Consider the following 18,048-nt stretch of genomic DNA (forward strand, 5'->3'; position numbering starts at 1 on the left):
CGTGTTTTTATTTTCAAGTTTAGTCGCCATTACAATCACCAGACCGTTCTCGAGTAATGTCTAATGACAAAGGTATTCTTTCCAAAACACGGTTATCAAAGGCATACAGTCTTAGAACTTAATAACTAATATTTATTAAATTTAAAAAATTCCCTAACTGTCATGTAACTATTACATAGCCTTGAAGGTCTCAATCGAATAATCATAAGCAAAAGTATCTGACATTATTTTGAAAAAAGCTGACACTCACACTGCTGCACCGATATTAACCAAACAAAGCTGGGGAGGACCGCAAAAGAAATCACCTCAAGGCTTTCAAATGAAAAAACCGCATCGAAATCGGTCGATTCATTTGAGACCTACATACATACACATACATTGTAATCACTTATGACTACCCTCTTCATGCTTCGGGGGTTAAAAAACTAATATTCAGCTCAAAATTTAGGTTTCAAAAACAAAAATATACTCTTATTAGTTAGATAAATATATCATAACAGGTTTTAATATTATTATTTATTGAATGACATTTACTTATTATGACGTATACGTCAGTAGTATTTTGTCGCTCGTCGCTTGGACCACATGTGTAACTTAAATCGCAAACTGAAAATTCAGTCTCCCGTAGCGTTTCAGCGATGTCGCGTCGCGTTGTCATTAAACCTTATTTTAATTGAGTGTTATTATTTATTTAACATGAAGTTATGAAGTGGATTAATTTCAAGAAACATTACGAATTAATGTTTTATATATAGTTGTTATTAATTATACTCTTACTATAATAAAAAATCGGTGATTTGCAAACAATTTTGGACTATCCCATGTGAACAACATAGTCTTATCAATATTAGTTTGAAGTAGACGTAAAAATAACTAATTTTGTTTGTACCTAATATTAATTATACTTAATATATAGATGAAATAGAAAAACTGTAGAATATTCTTTAGTTTTTATAACGATATCCGCGGAGTATTTAATTGTCTAGGCAAAGAAGCCTTACAAGTAGTATCCACTCTATAGCAGGTAGACATTTATTTTCGCTCTTATATTAAAGATATTTTAACTACCACTATAATTAAATCACCTTCCACTGGTGGTGCACTGAAGTGTGAAATCGCATCAGCGGGCTTAAATCGCTTTAATTTGTCCAAAATGTTTTTAATATGGATTGCGTTAGATATAACGAAAGTTGCATTTTTATGGCCATTATTACATTGAGTCGTTGTTGTTTCTGTGTTAAATATATTTATAAGTATTGAGTGCTTTACCTCTATAATATTCAATACTATTATTTGAAGTTATCTCGGTATTGTCATGTGGTAAAATTTCAATTTTATTCTTCTACGGGTAAATATATAGAACATATTGTTGTAGTCTTTTCTGCTGTTATTATGCTGGCCATTTGAATTGAGATCCCTCAGAAAGTTTAATTAAACTGTGCTGCATTACATTTAAGTGTAAGGTTATATTTTTTGTGCTACAAAAACCTTATACAGCAATATCTTGCCTAATTTATAATATGTAAAGGACTGAATTAAATACGAATATAGATTTGATACATTATCCTGGTAGGCTTTAGGGTCATGTTCCTTCTATTGAAAATTTAAGTAATTTTACCATCGGTATGAAATTTTATATCATATTGAAGTTTATGAAAAAAAAAATTTGTGTTTTTTTTGTTTTTTGTTTTCGACGAAGCAAACTTGTATTAAAGGACCAATATTTACTTTATTTATAGCTCATTTTTATAAGTTGGAATAAATTAATAGGAGAATTGATTACTCGTGATAAAATTTCATTCAAATAAATTTTAATCCATATATTAAAAATAATAGCATACATTTTTATGCAGCTTTAAGTTTTAGACTATGATATATTCTAAAATTGAAGTGAACAACCCAAAAGTACGGTGAAAATTTTATTGTTGTCGAAAGATCTATCCTATTACGTATCTAAAATAAGTTAAATTAAGTATTAAGGTAACAAAAGGGACATTCTAGAATACAAGAAGAAAGCACAGTAAAAATTTAACACGCCAGTATATGTAATTTAATCAGCACAGCGAAAACACGTGTTAGGGCGTTTATCACGTTAGATAAATACTTTAAAAAGATTACAGAAGGAAAGGTCATATAGTCTTAACACAGTAAGATGCAGGACAACTTAAAGAATTGAATGCAAATATGGAAATAGGAAGGTGACATTAATTTGGCTGAACGGTTAAGTGATTAGAAAATATTAAGTGACAAAGGAACTTAGTATTAAAAATGAACAAAATGTGGAAAATATTAATCATTTTGTCGTGTATTTTATTGTGTAGTGTGACAAACGCTAGTCGAGTGCATGCTGTTAGTTTCCTGTAAGTGTTTTTAAGTTTTTCTACAAATCTCTTAAAGCAATTATCAACAACATATTTTTAAGTGATCTCATATATTTTTTGGCATGTCCAATGTCGCCTAACTTTACGTATTGTAAATATTTCTAGTGACTTGAAATTAAATTTTTATTTTACATTACAAAGAAATACTGACCATTAATTTCAAACATGCTATGTTTAAGGACTATAAAACAAAGATTTTTTTCAGCACCAATGCTTCCTATCAAGAAATGGAGGTGAAGTCTGAGACCAGCTTGTCTCTACGTGATATACTTCCAGTTAAAGCTAAGTACTACGATAAGAATAGGGCTCCAAAACTTTTGGGACAGCCTACTATAGTATACTTTCACGTGACTGTACTATCCTTGGACTCCATCAATGAAGAAAGTATGGTGAGAAGCAAATATATTTAATTTTTATTTTATTTAAGGATACATTATAATATAATAAATCAGAATTTGGAGTCTGAAAATTTAAGCAAAATTTTTTAGAACAGAAATCACCTCTTATATCAAGTGGGGTGAAAGTAGTGACCTAACATTCTTTTAGGAGGTAGATTTAAATTGTAAAACTATATGTCTTTCCAGACGTACGTAGCAGATATTTTTCTTGCTCAATCCTGGCGAGATCCTCGCCTTCGTCTTCCTGAGAACATGCACGAGGAATACCGCATCCTCGACGTTGATTGGTTGAATAAGATCTGGAGACCGGACTGCTTCTTTAAGAATGCCAAGAAAGTGACCTTCCACGAAATGAGCATACCAAACCATTATCTCTGGCTGTATCACGATAAGACCTTATTATATATGTCCAAGTAAGTAGTTTTTTAAGTTATGAATAAAATTAAACTGAAATTTCGATATTCTTAAGAAATTGTCTTTTCGTGGCAATGAATCCATTTTGTCCTTTTCAAGTCAATTCTTTCCAAGGCAAGGAATTTTAAATCCTATCCTTTTTCAGGTTGACCTTAGTGTTATCCTGTGCTATGAAGTTTGAGTCATATCCTCACGATACTCAAAGTTGTTCAATGATGATAGAGAGTTGTAAGTACGACCTTACTTTTTTTTTGTTTATTTCTATATTATGAGTAAAATTTAGAGGAGACGAAACCTCTCAGCATTCCATGGATTCCCAGTGCGCGTGCCGGGTCCATCGTTGCAGGGACAGGAGGTTCAACAGTGCCTGGGACTTGCGACCCAGATGTAGTTTTAAGGGGGCCCTATCCAACGCGCGTTAAACGCTCACTGTCCAAGCTCCTCTCTCTACCTAACCAAATATGAAACGAACCTGCTAGGGCTGCCTTCGACGCACGTTCCAAGAATGAACTGATGCTAGTTCTGGGCAGGCCTACGTTTTTTAACAGGTTGTAGAGAGATTTGGCTGTTATACCTCTCGCTCCTACTTCTACCGCGTATAAATTTACAACGAACATATTCTTAGTGAGTTCATTAGTGAGCTCGTAATACTCGTTGACCTTGATGGTATAGTCTTTGGGGATGTTGGTTTGCCAAGGAACCGTGAGCTCTATTAGTACAACGCGCTTTAAAATTCGCGAATATAAAAATATGTCCGGTCTGGAGGCTGGCGCACAAATATCCTCTGGGATCTTATATTGCTTCTCATACTCTAGGAAGACATTTGTATTAAATAAGACTTTTTTTTGAAAACTTTCGGTGATGGTTATATTTTTGTTGGTTATAAAATAATAGATATATCTTGTTATTATTTTCAGTATCACATACGGTGCACGACTTAGTATTCATCTGGAACCTAACAGATCCTTTGGTTGTAAATCCAGACATCGAACTCCCTCAACTAGACATAGCTAACAACTTTACCTCCGACTGCACTATCGAGTACTCCACAGGTAACAATTAAATAAACTTGCAAAAAAGCATTTTATTATTAAAACGTTTCAGCAGTATATAAAATAGAAAGCAAATAACTGATAAGAGATAATTTCTACAGACTATACATTAAATGCTTGATCAATGAAAATAAATTAATGGATAGGTTCACATGTGAAGGCGTTAATATTAGAGTCGTTTAGGTTTTTTTTGGCTAATGTTTTACTAAGCTTTCAACTTTCAACTTAAGTTTCAAATTTGTTCAAAGATTAAATACCAAAATTAACCAACCAAACAAATACTTTTTCTCAAAACTTAAAAACTTTATTTTATGTCAATTTATTTATAAAAATATCTTTGCAATGAAAGAAGAATGGATTTTTGTTTTCATATCATGATCTTTCAGGTAACTTCACATGCCTAGCCGTAGTTTTCAACTTACGCCGACGTCTTGGCTACCACCTGTTCCACACATACATACCATCCGCGCTCATTGTAGTGATGTCCTGGATATCTTTCTGGATTAAGCCGGAAGCTATCCCTGCGAGGGTTACCCTCGGAGTAACCTCTCTTTTGACCTTGGGTAATTTACATTTCTATATCTAGATAAATTAAGATCTTTAGTACATTGATGTAGGGACTTTACAATCATATTCTTAATAGCACGATGCTAACATGCTAACAAAAGATAAGATAGATAAAATTAAAAAATATATTTAGCTTTATCTACCTTTTGGTTCTAGTGAATGCATTAATTGCGATAATTCACAATACGCTAAAACTATAATAGTAAATACGCATCCAAACTTTCTGGTGTTTTTCTTTCCAGCAACCCAAAATACTCAGTCCCAACAAAGTTTACCACCAGTCTCCTATGTCAAAGCTATAGATGTCTGGATGTCTTCCTGTTCTGTCTTCGTTTTCCTGTCCCTATTCGAGTTCGCTGTAGTCAATAACTACATGGGCCCTGTAGCTACAAAGGCCATGAAGGGATACTCTGATGAAGATTTGAGTAGAGATTTAGATGCTTACAAGGTATGTATCATTTTATTACCCTGAATAGAAAGTTTTAAAGAGAAACTTGGGTATCTAGATATAGATCTATATATAGATGTGAAATATTAGTATGGCCTCTATTTCATCAGAATCAAGTCAAAAAATTTAAGACAATTTAGTGAGATTAGTCTGATATTGAAAAAGAGTTTTTGCACAAAAAATCTTACACGTTTTGATGATAATTACGATAATGGACAATAAACTTGTACTTTCAGCACATATTTCCAAACTCGGTGGACCCTCGAGCGAGTACGTCTGCCTCGCTTCCACAATACGAAACCTTCTGTAACGGGAGAGAGACAGCATTATACATAGACCGTTTCTCCCGTTTCTTCTTCCCATTCTCATTCTTCATACTAAACGTCGTATATTGGTCCACGTTTCTATAATAAATCTACTTTATATCTTTTAAGATCTTCTCCTTTATATTATAGTATTTTAATTGTAATTGTAAAAAGTATTTTTATGTATGTCTGTGTCAAACTTTTATTTACACAAGTTAGCAACAAACGATTTGACAATGGCTTTCTTTAGCGAAAAATTTAAATGTAGATGCAGTTTAGTCACGAGCCATTCTTATTTTAGAAGAAAACAGACAAAAATAAAACTAGTTTAAACGAAACATGTTATCATAATTCAGAGCGTTATTATTGATTATTTACATATATAGGTTGTAAAAATTTTATACATAGCTTGTTTTTCTAAATTTACCATAAATTTAGAAGTGAAACATCTATTCTTTGATACCATATTGAGCAAATTTATTTATAGTAAAACTGTGTTATTTTGGCTGTTAGATGATTATAGAATACTTACTATCTGAGAATATTTGGACTTATTGTTAGTGTTAATCGAATTAGTATATTATAATTATCTCATGATGTATATTGTTATTTTAGTTTTATAATTATTCGTTTAAATTGTTACACGCGATAAGGTTCTTTATTTTTTCTCTGATATATATATATATATTATAAATTTTATATGTATGTAACGTGGGTTCCTATTTGTAATTAGAAATCATTTATTACGATTGAAACGTGACGCAAAGTCGAAAAATATTACGAGTTTACAACCGATATATATTTATATAAATTATATTGAACATTTTAATTTCTTCTGAATAGCAATAAATAATAAGAAGAAAATTTTTTGTTTAAATTTTTTTTGCAAACTACTTCTCGCCGTACTTTGTCATCGGGATATTTGGAATTGAGTTCAGAGAGTATTTGATCATTTTTATTATTATTTAAACGGAAACGACATCTATGGTCCAGTCGGGATTTCATGGTCATACAACTGTCATGACATGACCTGGTACTAAGAACTTAGAAATCTTGCATAAATGATAGTCTATGTCTCATTCTGATATTTAGTCTACATTAATGCAAAGTTTCATCGATATCCGGAAAAGAGTTTTAGCGTGAAACACAAACAAACATCTATACATACCTACATACTTATTTTTCATTTATAAGATATATACATATTTTTAGATAAAAATATACATTTATGCTATATTTTTTTTAAATATTTAAATCAGTAAAATAATAATAAGAATTAATTTTATTACGTTTATTGTTGGTTTTAATCACATGTGTCATCGTTTTTTCTAGACCTTACATAGACTCGTAATGGTACTTTGTTCTCGATGCAAGAATACTAAAATGAAACGTATTTGAATCGATTATTTGAGGTCTAGACTTCAATTTTAGATTTGTTAAGGAGAAGTTAGGCAGATCCGATTTTTCAAATGTTGATTATAAAACCTGAGACCATATTCCTTATGTTTATTTATGAGTGCCTTTAAATTATAAGGTTTAAGTAATAAAAAATCGTCTTAAGGCAATTTTATTGAACGGTTAATTACAAAATATATAAATATTACGTGACATTTATTTTTTCGTTACATAAAAATATTTTTTTAATATTTTACATCGAAATCAATTCAGAAATAGATTTAAAAAAAATCTAGATAAACCTAGCCTTAATCCGAATCGACGGTCGAATAATAAGCGGATTGCCAAAAAAAATCGGACAATGTTATTATTTGCATACAAAACTACGTCTAGACAGTACGTGAACGAAATAACAAGATGGCCATGCAATCACGGATGCAACTGAATTTTTCTATGTACACGTTGGTATTTAAATGATGTGACATAGAAAAAAAAAATCTTCTTTACTTTGAAATTATAAACGCGCTGGAACTACCATAATAAATATCGTCATATATTTAGTTCTGTAAAAATCGCTATAGCTGTATCATATAGAATGGAATAATATTAAAATATATATATAATTGTTTTATTATAAATACATGTACATTCATTTTATGGATACAAAAGAATTTGTATATTCGGCAAAAGTTATAAGAAATCTTTCCATACTTGGAAGCGCATTGAACGGAAACATCTATATATATATATATATATATATATATATATATATATTCACTATTAAACTTCAAGTTTAATTTAAACAAAGGGAACAAAGTAATAAAACAAAAGTAAAAATCATTTTGCGACCAACCCCAGTTAAACGACTAACTAAATTAAAATCAGTCTGTCATGTCTCTCAATGTAAACGGCCTTATGCTAAGGCCTTATATATCTAAAACATGCTTCAAAACACTTTGTATATAAGGAGAAAGTAATATTATTGCATGTTTTTTGTTACTTGGTCACGGATTATTAGGAATTTTTTTTAATTTATTATACATATATATCAATAAACTTAATGTTGATAGAAAGATGGAGCTGTCGCAGGGAAGGGTGGCGTATGTTTTAGCATATATTTCATGCATGCATGATATCTCCACATGCATGTATGCGTGCAAGTAGCTCTAAGGTATTGAATTATTGTTAGCGTAAATCGATAATCCACAAAAATAAGAGAGCTTATACAGCGAACAGCGAGTTAGTCGTATTCAACTTGACGTTTCCGTTGCACATTAAGTCTCGTATGGTGTTATGGAACCGCGATAATTAACTTACAAACGATAAAAACGAATGAACATTAAACTTAACATATTATTGTATTTATTTTTAAACTCGACAGTCTTGTAATATCTATTTATATAGCAACAATCGATATTTAGCTTATCGTTATTGTTAATTATAACTTCAACAAAGATGCCATTATTAATGCTTCATAATTTATATAGTGACGGACGATATGACAGTACTGGATTGTAACAACATCGGCAGAGACAGGCCGCGATAATATCGATTGGCTTGTTGTTATTTTAATTAATTTCGATAGCATTATTTGAATACTTCTATTGAGAAAGCGCGTTGTTCGTAATGACTAATATGTGTGGAATTTCTAACTTTAGTTGGTCGTGTAAAATGAACGAATAAATGACGAAAGTTCGTATTTAATGTTTTGGTAACGTTAAAGTATTTACAAACGTTCATATGCTTATTTTAATCGGTTAAAAAATCTTATTTATTTCGAAGGAAATATCTAAGCATAGATATAAGTAGCATATTTTGCTCTTTTATTTTCTATTCAGTTTTATATCGACTTTCTGGTTTTTTTTTTTCAAATTTCCTTTATTTTAACAAGGTTTAGATTTCATAGCTGTATCTGTCTTTTAGTGTATATATTCTGTGAAATTTTATATTTGTTGATTATATCGCAATATTTGTCTTAAAAATAAAAAAAATTAAAAAGGTGAAATTATTTTTGTATCTTAGTCAAAAACAGAATAACGTAATTCTTGATATAACTCTTTCAGACAAAAATATAATTGATTCTAGGAATTTAAATCAAATATCTTTTACAAATGTTAAAAAAACACACCTCTTATGTTTAAACTGAAATAAAAAACGTATTTTGTATGTTATATTTCCATGAAACTAGTAAGTTATACAACATTAAAGAAAAACTATATTATTCAACATATATACGTAAAAATATTACTATGACGTTAAATTAAAAGAACGGCTCATATCTCTATCAATCAGGAGGAAGCCTTACAGAATATTGTGGAAATATCGAGAATATTATAGTGTATACATAGCGTTATAAACATAAAGTAAGTCGCGAGCGCGTAAAACGACGAACAAAAAGAAATACGTGCGGAATCGTAAATCTTAAAGACAGCTTTCGCAATACTAAAAATAGGATTAAATATAAGGATGCGTGCACATTAACTGTATTTAAGTTCATACTTTCTATTTAAAAATACTTTTTTTTATATTATTTTTTTATACTCAATGTTAAAATGACACTTATATGACAGATCACTGTGAAGAGAAGTTCAAAATACATACCATTTTTTTTTACATTACATAGATTGTAAATTAAAATGGGTTCATCTTTAACTTTCAGATTTAGGTTAGGCCTCGATTATATCAATTATTTCAAAATATAATATAAAATTAACATAAATTTCTTTAACAGCTAACACATGTAACTCTTCTTTCGTGCAACCAAATCAGTAAGTACCTTTTACGACTTCGCAGTATCTCGAAGGATACGGCATCATCAATCGACGAAAGTCCTTGAGACGCAACTATAATTAACCCTCAATATGTTATAACAAAAATTTATAATATAATTATTTTTTATTATATAGAAGACTTATTGGTAATGTCTCTTTACATGATATACTTGTAAATAAGTTTAGCTAAGCACGAGTATGCTTAACGGAAACGCCGTGTGGGGTGCCCGCATATCCTCGAAAGTGATTTGTATTACGACCCCATGGGGGTGAAAAAGACCCCACGTGGGGTTGAAAGCACCTTTGTACACGTTAATTATATAGTATTGGATATCATGTATATAAAAAATTTATTAAATTATTATATAAATATGATTATTCTCTGGAAATAAAATCTATGATCCGTAATGCTAGATTCACTTATTGTTTTTGAAATGCGGTAACGACTGTAATAATAGAGAGTTTTAACTAAAAATAAAACTTACCTATTATTTTTCCTTAAGACATCCGGAATCCATCTTGGGTCAAGCACCTGTCTTTTTAGCCTTTTAGTCCAGTTTTCACTCCTTTCCAGTGCGAGTGCTGCCCTCTAATGTGAATTTGGCGGGAGAAAACTTGCACATTTTAACAAATTGATAATTCTCACTTCATTATACATACTATAGATGAACCAGGTAGAAATTACCTGGATTCCGGATGTCTTAAGGAAAAATAATAGGTATGTTTTATTGTTAGTTAAAACTCTCTATTTTCCATGTTGACATCCGGAATCCATCTTGAGTGACGTGTTTGTTATCACCTGGTCATAAGTATTATGAAGTTGCTATAATGTGTCCAATAATAATTTATTATTGGAATACAATAAATTATTTTAATAACAATTTGATTTATGGAATACAATCAAAATAGCTTGACAGCTAAGCTTCTGTATTTTACTGTGACTGATTTAATACAACTCTTTTAAAGTATCTTCTAAAGGATCTTGCCTCCATTTACCAGTTTCTAAATTCTATCACTTGAAAAGCGTTCCATTCAGTTAAGGGAAGCTACTGAAGATCTTACAGATCTGCGAGAAGCTTCAATACCAGTTTCTTTGAGTAGAGACTTAATCCAAACTCATAACTATTTTCGATGTCGCTCTAGCTCCGTCCCTCTAGCGGTCAAAGATAATTCATTTAAATTAATTGACCCAATGTCGCGACTTTTGGATAGTTCAACCTATCGACAAACCCAGTAGATATAATCAAGGGCTTGAAATGGATTTGTGAAATTTTTCACCTAGACTGCCTGTAATTGATTCTATCAGTCTTGGATTCGGATCGTGGCCAATATATAATGGCGTTACCCTGGTCAATAAATTTTTATTCTTCAATTGTCAGTAGTGTGAGATCGTGGATCTACGTCCTGACGATAAAAAAACAGGATCGGGCTCCCACAGGAGGGGTCGAGGTTAACTCTTCAGGGCGTAGGACCCGTGAGCTGGCTGCGATTCCACTTGTGAATGCAAGGGGGTTGTTGGGGCGGGCGTTTGCAGCCCTGGTGTCGTGGCAGAGTTGCCGCCGGCGAGGCGGTGCCCAGAGACAGCAGGTCTCAGATGGGCGGCCTCCAGCCAGCGGCACAGGATTGCTACTAGCCTCAGTACCAACTATAAATTGTTTACATTTACCAGATGTGTACTGAAACATTATAAAGAATTTTTTGAGTCCCAGAAGCGTGATGTGGAACTCTTCTTCTTGGGTTACTAAAATATTTTTAAGAATGTGTTAAACGAGAATATATACATATAGTTTGATGCAAGAACTATATTCAAAGTAACTTAAGTGAAAGTTGGAATAAAAGATTTATGTACGATCCTCGGTCCTGGACCAAACCCTCTTCATAATGCAAATGGCCAATGGGCCAGACAAGGGGCGACTTTGGTAGACATTGTTTTTGTAGTCAATTGATCGACTTATAATTCACAATCTTCATTTGACCAACCCGTAGAGGGAAGTATTTAGTATTGATTGTTGCCAGCTAGATTATACTAAGGATTTTTCCTTATTAGTCCAACCGTCAGTCATTTCAGCCCTGATACCCAAATGAAGGTCCTGGACCTTCAGGGGGGAATTCCCGTCGAGATGTCGTACTAAGACTTGACAAAGGTTGGGAATTTGGTGAAACTTTTGCAGAGATCAATGTAGTAGATCGGCTGCTCGAAGACTATTATGCCATAACAGAGCTATCGTTATGAAGCGTCCTTTGGCACTTTTCAAGTGTTATAACCACGAGGAAGGAGGTTTGGAGGTTTTCACCTCCATCCAGGCAAGGTCGTAGTTTCACTGACGACTTTTCGAAGATAAATCTATCTGCAGTACGTAGATTTTAGATGCCACTCCTGGCACGCTTTTATTAGAGACAGTGCGTCGATATCACTGTTGTATTGACCTGGAAAGTACTGGGATAAGGCGTTAATTGAATATCCATACTTGCCCAGACTGGAATCTGTGACGAACATTCATTGTCACACGTATTTTTTTTTGTCACAGTCCATGACGTTGGAAGGGAGACAGATATTTTATATTAACACTTTCCGATCTGCACACTTAAAAACACTGTAATAATGATCACTACTAATGCGTATTCTTAAAACTGGACTACTGCTCGCTTTGAAAGACGATGCTATAATGAAGTAAGAATTATCAATTTGTTAAAATGTGCAAGTTTCCTCCCGCCAAATTCACATTAGAGGGCAGCACTGGCACCGGAAGGGAGTGAAAACTGGACTAAAAGGCTAAAAAGACAGGTGCTTGACGCAAGATGAATTCCGGATGTCAACATGGAACAATAATAACTTATAAAAATTATTTTAAATGGCTGGATTAATTTATTATACACATAAAGCTTTTTTATGACAGAACAAATGAATGTATTTTTAAAATCGTTCATATCCTGCGCGGGCGCATGCGTTTCCATTCATCAATTCGTTGCAGTAAGCCTTGATTAGTCCCCTTTCTCTCTGCGTGGCATTGGCATTGCGCAGGAATTAGGACTACAGTGACCATACTACGTCATAAAGATAACAAAAATATTATTTGATCTAGGATTGCGTTAAATTAAATAGTAAAACACATACGTTTTGTATGGTAGATAAATTAGTATTTGGTTAAATGGAGAGATAAAGTCAATCCTTAGCGGAAGCGAGTGAAATGGACACCATACTCTCTCGCAACGGATGTGAACATTGTCCTTCACTAGCCTTGGCTCGTTTATAGTCTTGATTGTGCCAATTAGGGCTGTCATATGTGAATATTATGTTTATAATTTGATTGTTACACACGACAACAATGACATTTTGTACAATTTTATTATATATATTACACCTATCAACTATTTTTTATTAAAATAAAACCAAAACTGATTTAAACCCTTTATGTTTTATTCACCTTCATATATAGACAGCAGAATAGTAAGAGCAATAAAATATACAAGCATGTTAACTGTACTGTACTGGGATAAAAAAAAAACACCAAATATGGCGGCCGGGGTGACGTAAAGCCCCTCCATAAATCAAGAGTCGAAAATTAACTCGACCCAAATAAATGTTAGTTTAAAAATACGTCAACGGTCGATGTTCGAAAAAATTTCTCCTGACCCATTTCTGAAGATCACTAACATCCTTTTTGGCAAAAAGATAATTTAATAACGCGATTCGGTCCCTCTTATTGGCTGCCCGTCCACTCGCAATATTAGGCGTAGGTACTAAAAAATATTGAATACGCACACAATTAAAAATGATTTGTGCCAGGCGAATGACCCTATTTCTTGGTAGTGTTGCCAGTCTTACAATCGATATATTTTTATAAATTCATAAAGCTTTAGCGGTTAATGTTTATTAGATTATATGTATTATTTTTAATTTATAAATATGTTTAATTTTATTTTAATAAACATTAATGTGGAATAGCTACATTAATATATTTTCGAGAGATTTAGTATTTTCAACATCTTTGTGAGGATTCTCAGGTTTATACTTTGTGTAATGATAATCAACTTTAATGAACACGATGCGCATGAATTACACTGGAAGGTTTAGGGGCCGAAGCTTAATCTTCTTAATAAAACCTCCATGAACTTCGATAAAATGAATATATTCATAGATAATTATTCTATGTATATAAACATGGTGACTGAGGTTCAAAGATTCAACGAATACAACCTCTTTACCGTTTCACCTATTTCTTTAATATTAAAAACGGATATGTATCATTAGACATTCAAATTTAAGCCAGACTGATTGGCGACGATTAAAAATATTATGTCACCTCAAACGTCACTGTCAACGGACATAATCAAAGTGTTGATTTGCATTTCGGATCGTATCCTTTGCGAATATTTTATTTTTAGGCATTACTAATACCTTGTCATTAAAATGAACTATATTTTTGTTATGCATTGTATGATACGAATTTGGACAACGTAAAAAATATCGACAAATTCAATTCCAGTCACTAGAAGATCTCTGCTGATAGTGACCGCAGCATCCGGGAGTTCGTGGGAATAACTCTGTATCCCTTGACCCATACAGTGACAGCTTAGGAAGTTAGATGAGATTTATTTTTGTTCAAACTTTGAAAGGTGCAAATATTGCAACAATGTTCTTTCAAAGGTATTGTAATCAGTAATTATTTAATGTAATTAAATTATAATTTTATCCTTAATGAAGGATTTTCCTGTCCAATTATCAAAACAAAAAAAAAATGCAAAAAACTATTTATGACGATCGTATTTGTCTAATGACATTGACATGACTTCTTTATTTATAAAAAGGTAACATTGGGTTGGAAATTAAAATATTTTATTGTGTACATTTTTTTAATACAACGCAGGATTCATTTTTAAATATTAAATAATAATAAAAAAGAATTAAAACGGTTACTAGGAAACTTTAAACGCGTACTAGAACTGACAACTAATCCGTTACAAAAAGGGCGTTTATATTATTTTTAAATTATTTAGTTGTACAAAATAATTTATCTAGAATAAATAAATAAATATAAATATCAGAAACTTATAAATGTACAAAACTCCATCAGTTTTCGGTTTACAGATAATAACATTTCCATCTTTCTCATTTAATAATTTTCTCAACTAAGAATTAATTAATTGAAGTGCTTTTTAACATACACAACTAATTCTCAAACCGGTTTACATTATAGCCTATGTGTGTGTTCAAAGCTTCTTCATTTCCCGATTGTGATCTTTTCCTGTTATTAGATAGAATTGATGTTGGAATGTCCCAGTATTTATTTTAATGAAAAATTTACATGCGAGAATAGGATACTCACCAATAAGCTGATTTCTTCAAATTTAACTAAAATAAATTGAAATCTCAAAGACGGTTACCTGTAACCACTTGTGCGTGAACGAATCATTACAAAAGTATGTCCTGGTTGAAACCTGAAGCTGATACGGAAGACCGAATTATATTGCTTTTCTTTCACAATTCTTTTTCATACTACCCTTGTAATACTTCTGAAAACACAACTAAATCCAATCAAGCCGTTAAATAATTAAGTGTGTAAATAGAATTATTCCTTATTACGTATATATGAGTACAGTGCTTTTAGTTAAAAGTAAGTATATATATATAAATATCTTCTGTCCATCAATAATGTATAAGCGATAACAATTCTTAGAAACCTAAATTATCTCTGTTCGACACTATGCTATCCCCAGCGGTGACTTTGAACTTTAGGTACACGAACTCATCCCAACAGCCAAATGCGGATGTTTCTTATGCCATAACATTTATGGTGAAGACCTTAAGGTTCATATTAAAATAAACTATACTCTTACAACTGCATTTCAATATAGTTTTATATCCACATGTGCGATTCAGTTTATTGGATGTAATTGTTTAATTTAACCGACATTTTGACTCACGGTGACAGTTATATAGTTACGTTACTTACCGTACATGTAACATGAAAAAAAGAATTCGACGGAGTAACGGCGGTTAAAATGAAAAAAAAAAATTAAATTAAATATAACATTTTTAAAAATTAGAATTGGCGAAAAGACATTTAATACGTACGCAGCGACTCCGACACGTAATCGTTACGGTTTTTTATATATAAATATACGTATGTTATTATCATTTGAACGTATATGTAAGATTGTCACAAGTGTTACCTGTGATGTGTAGCAATCAATATAGTTAAGGAGTTAGAGGGGAACGTCCCTCAATCTTCGGGGTCTGCGACCTTAGTGTCCAAATCTAGTAAACTCCCGAGCAGATTAAGGATTGAGGGGATCCTTGTACAATGAATATTAAGTATTATTATTTTTAAAGTTACTGATTTTAAACAGACCAATTATTGATGTTTATTTCACTTTATTAATATATTGAATATTTGTAAATAATATTACATATTACGATAAATTATTAATGGTTAAAAAGATAATGAGTTGTTTGAATTATATATAATAAATTCGTATGTATATATGAACTTTTTGTTATAACATACAAACTATCTAGAAACAGTCATTAATATGCAATACCTATATATTAATCACAATTTTTATGTAATTATTTACATTTAAAAACTTTAAATATTGTGATAATCTTGTTTACTTCATTTATTATAAAATTTTCTCTATAAAATATTCCTTGTATTATTGTTTGTAAAGTGTTTAAGATTTTTATTAATAGCTGTTAATATCGTATCGTATCGTTTCCGTGTCGTAGTCGTTACTTCGGTACGTAATTGTCTTTTCCCTAATATTGATGTTTGAATTTAATTGGAACTAAATCACCAGATTTCATATTTATTGTGTGCAATAGGAATTAATTAATTAAAATATATGCGAGTGTATCCGTTAAAACGAACACGCTGTATATAATTATAACATTAATTATACATAAAACTTATACATAAACCTTGTGTAAACGTAAGTCTGTGTGAAACAAATAAAAAATTAAGAAACATTCATTTGTTTACTAACAAATGTGTATAACAGTGTATGGGGGGATATGAGAAAAAAAAATCCCACGCGCTATTCAGGTCGTTCACGTCTGTCCCCTCAGGGTTCCTGGGGAAGAATGACCTTAAACACATACGTAACTACACTTACATACATACACACACACACACACAGACACATATTCACACACATACGTTACATATCATAAGTTCAATACAATAAAAACAGCCAACATGGCGTCAGTAGGTCTAACGTGTTGTCGAAATATTATTGAATATTGATAAGTAATTGTCGTATCACATAAATAAATAATTGATGTAAAAAAAAAATAACACAATTTTTTTTTATATGAAATTATATTTAAAAATGGTTGTATGTATTGTTTTAAACATTTGTATTATTTTAAATAAATTGTACCTTATCTTATAGTAATTAAAATACATAACAGATAACACGTTTCGTCGACATGTTTTATAATTTAAAAGATCACCATGTTTTCAGCATCCATCTTTAGAATAAGTTAATTATGTTTATATATTTCATATCATATGCACCATAAAAATTTTAATTAATTAAAGATTATTCAATTAATCAAAAATATATACTGAATATAAAACGATATTAAAACTCATTATATAATAAATTAACGTTAATTGTGATATAATTTTTTTTATATTGCATTTTGACACCACAGATAACATTTAGCTTATAAATGAAGTGTCAGCAGATAAATATAAAATAAATAATTTGAATAAACATATCGAAATGCATTGTGATGCTTAAAACTTTGCACCGAGAGTTCATTTTTGATATAAAAAATATGAGTAGAATAATTGAATCTTCTTCTTACTTAACGTTACGATTTGTATCCACTAACACCAGTCATGAGACGGTTTTTTATCTGTTCCTCATTAAAAAAATATAGGAAATTTTATATATAATTATCGTTCAAAAAAATTTAGAAAATGTGGTAGTTTTGGTAAAACTAATTGGATCATATAATTTATTTGATTCCTATCAGTAACTTGTTCTTGAGAATGGATTTGTCCGCATTAATTAAATGGAGTAAAAACGCCGATTACTTCAATATTCCATTATTAATATGTTACTCGCTTTATTCATGTTTTAAATAAATTAATAACAGAATTATTTATAATGATAATTATTGAAAAATGTTTGTGTTAAAATTCAAAAATAACAAAATTAAACTGTGTGTTCAGGGCTTTAAAATATATTTGGTATCTCGTTACACAAAAACTTAGATTTTATTTATATTTCAAAATTTTACTTTACAGAAAAATATTGATGTACAATTAAGTTAAAATTAAGATATGAAGTTTTTAATTCTATT

The 18,048-nt window shown here is 31.1% G+C and overlaps 1 protein-coding gene across 1 annotated transcript; it reads left to right on the forward strand.

Annotated features, from left to right (window-relative positions):
• The first annotated feature begins 1,893 nt into the window (after nucleotides 1–1,893).
• On the forward strand, nucleotides 1,894–6,062 carry LOC116775934 (glycine receptor subunit alpha-2). The gene is made up of 8 exons (XM_061524330.1): nucleotides 1,894–2,360; nucleotides 2,587–2,770; nucleotides 2,966–3,192; nucleotides 3,339–3,421; nucleotides 4,111–4,245; nucleotides 4,632–4,808; nucleotides 5,055–5,260; nucleotides 5,497–6,062. Exons 1-8 carry the CDS (start codon nucleotides 2,269–2,271, stop codon nucleotides 5,668–5,670), a joined length of 1,278 nt encoding a protein of 425 aa, XP_061380314.1. The 5' UTR covers nucleotides 1,894–2,268; the 3' UTR covers nucleotides 5,671–6,062.
• Nucleotides 6,063–18,048: the final 11,986 nt, after the last annotated feature.

This window comes from Danaus plexippus, chromosome 24 (genome assembly GCF_018135715.1).
Source record: "Danaus plexippus chromosome 24, MEX_DaPlex, whole genome shotgun sequence".
Classification (NCBI taxonomy): Eukaryota; Metazoa; Arthropoda; class Insecta; order Lepidoptera; family Nymphalidae; genus Danaus; species Danaus plexippus.

Coding starts and splice junctions, on each gene's coding strand:
- LOC116775934 (XM_061524330.1), top strand. CDS start 2,269: ATGAACAAAATGTGGAAAATATTAATCATTTTGTCGTGTATTTTATTG. Junction 4,246..4,631: donor CACTATCGAGTACTCCACAG/GTAACAATTAAA, acceptor ATGATCTTTCAG/GTAACTTCACATGCCTAGCC. Junction 5,261..5,496: donor GAGATTTAGATGCTTACAAG/GTATGTATCATT, acceptor TTGTACTTTCAG/CACATATTTCCAAACTCGGT.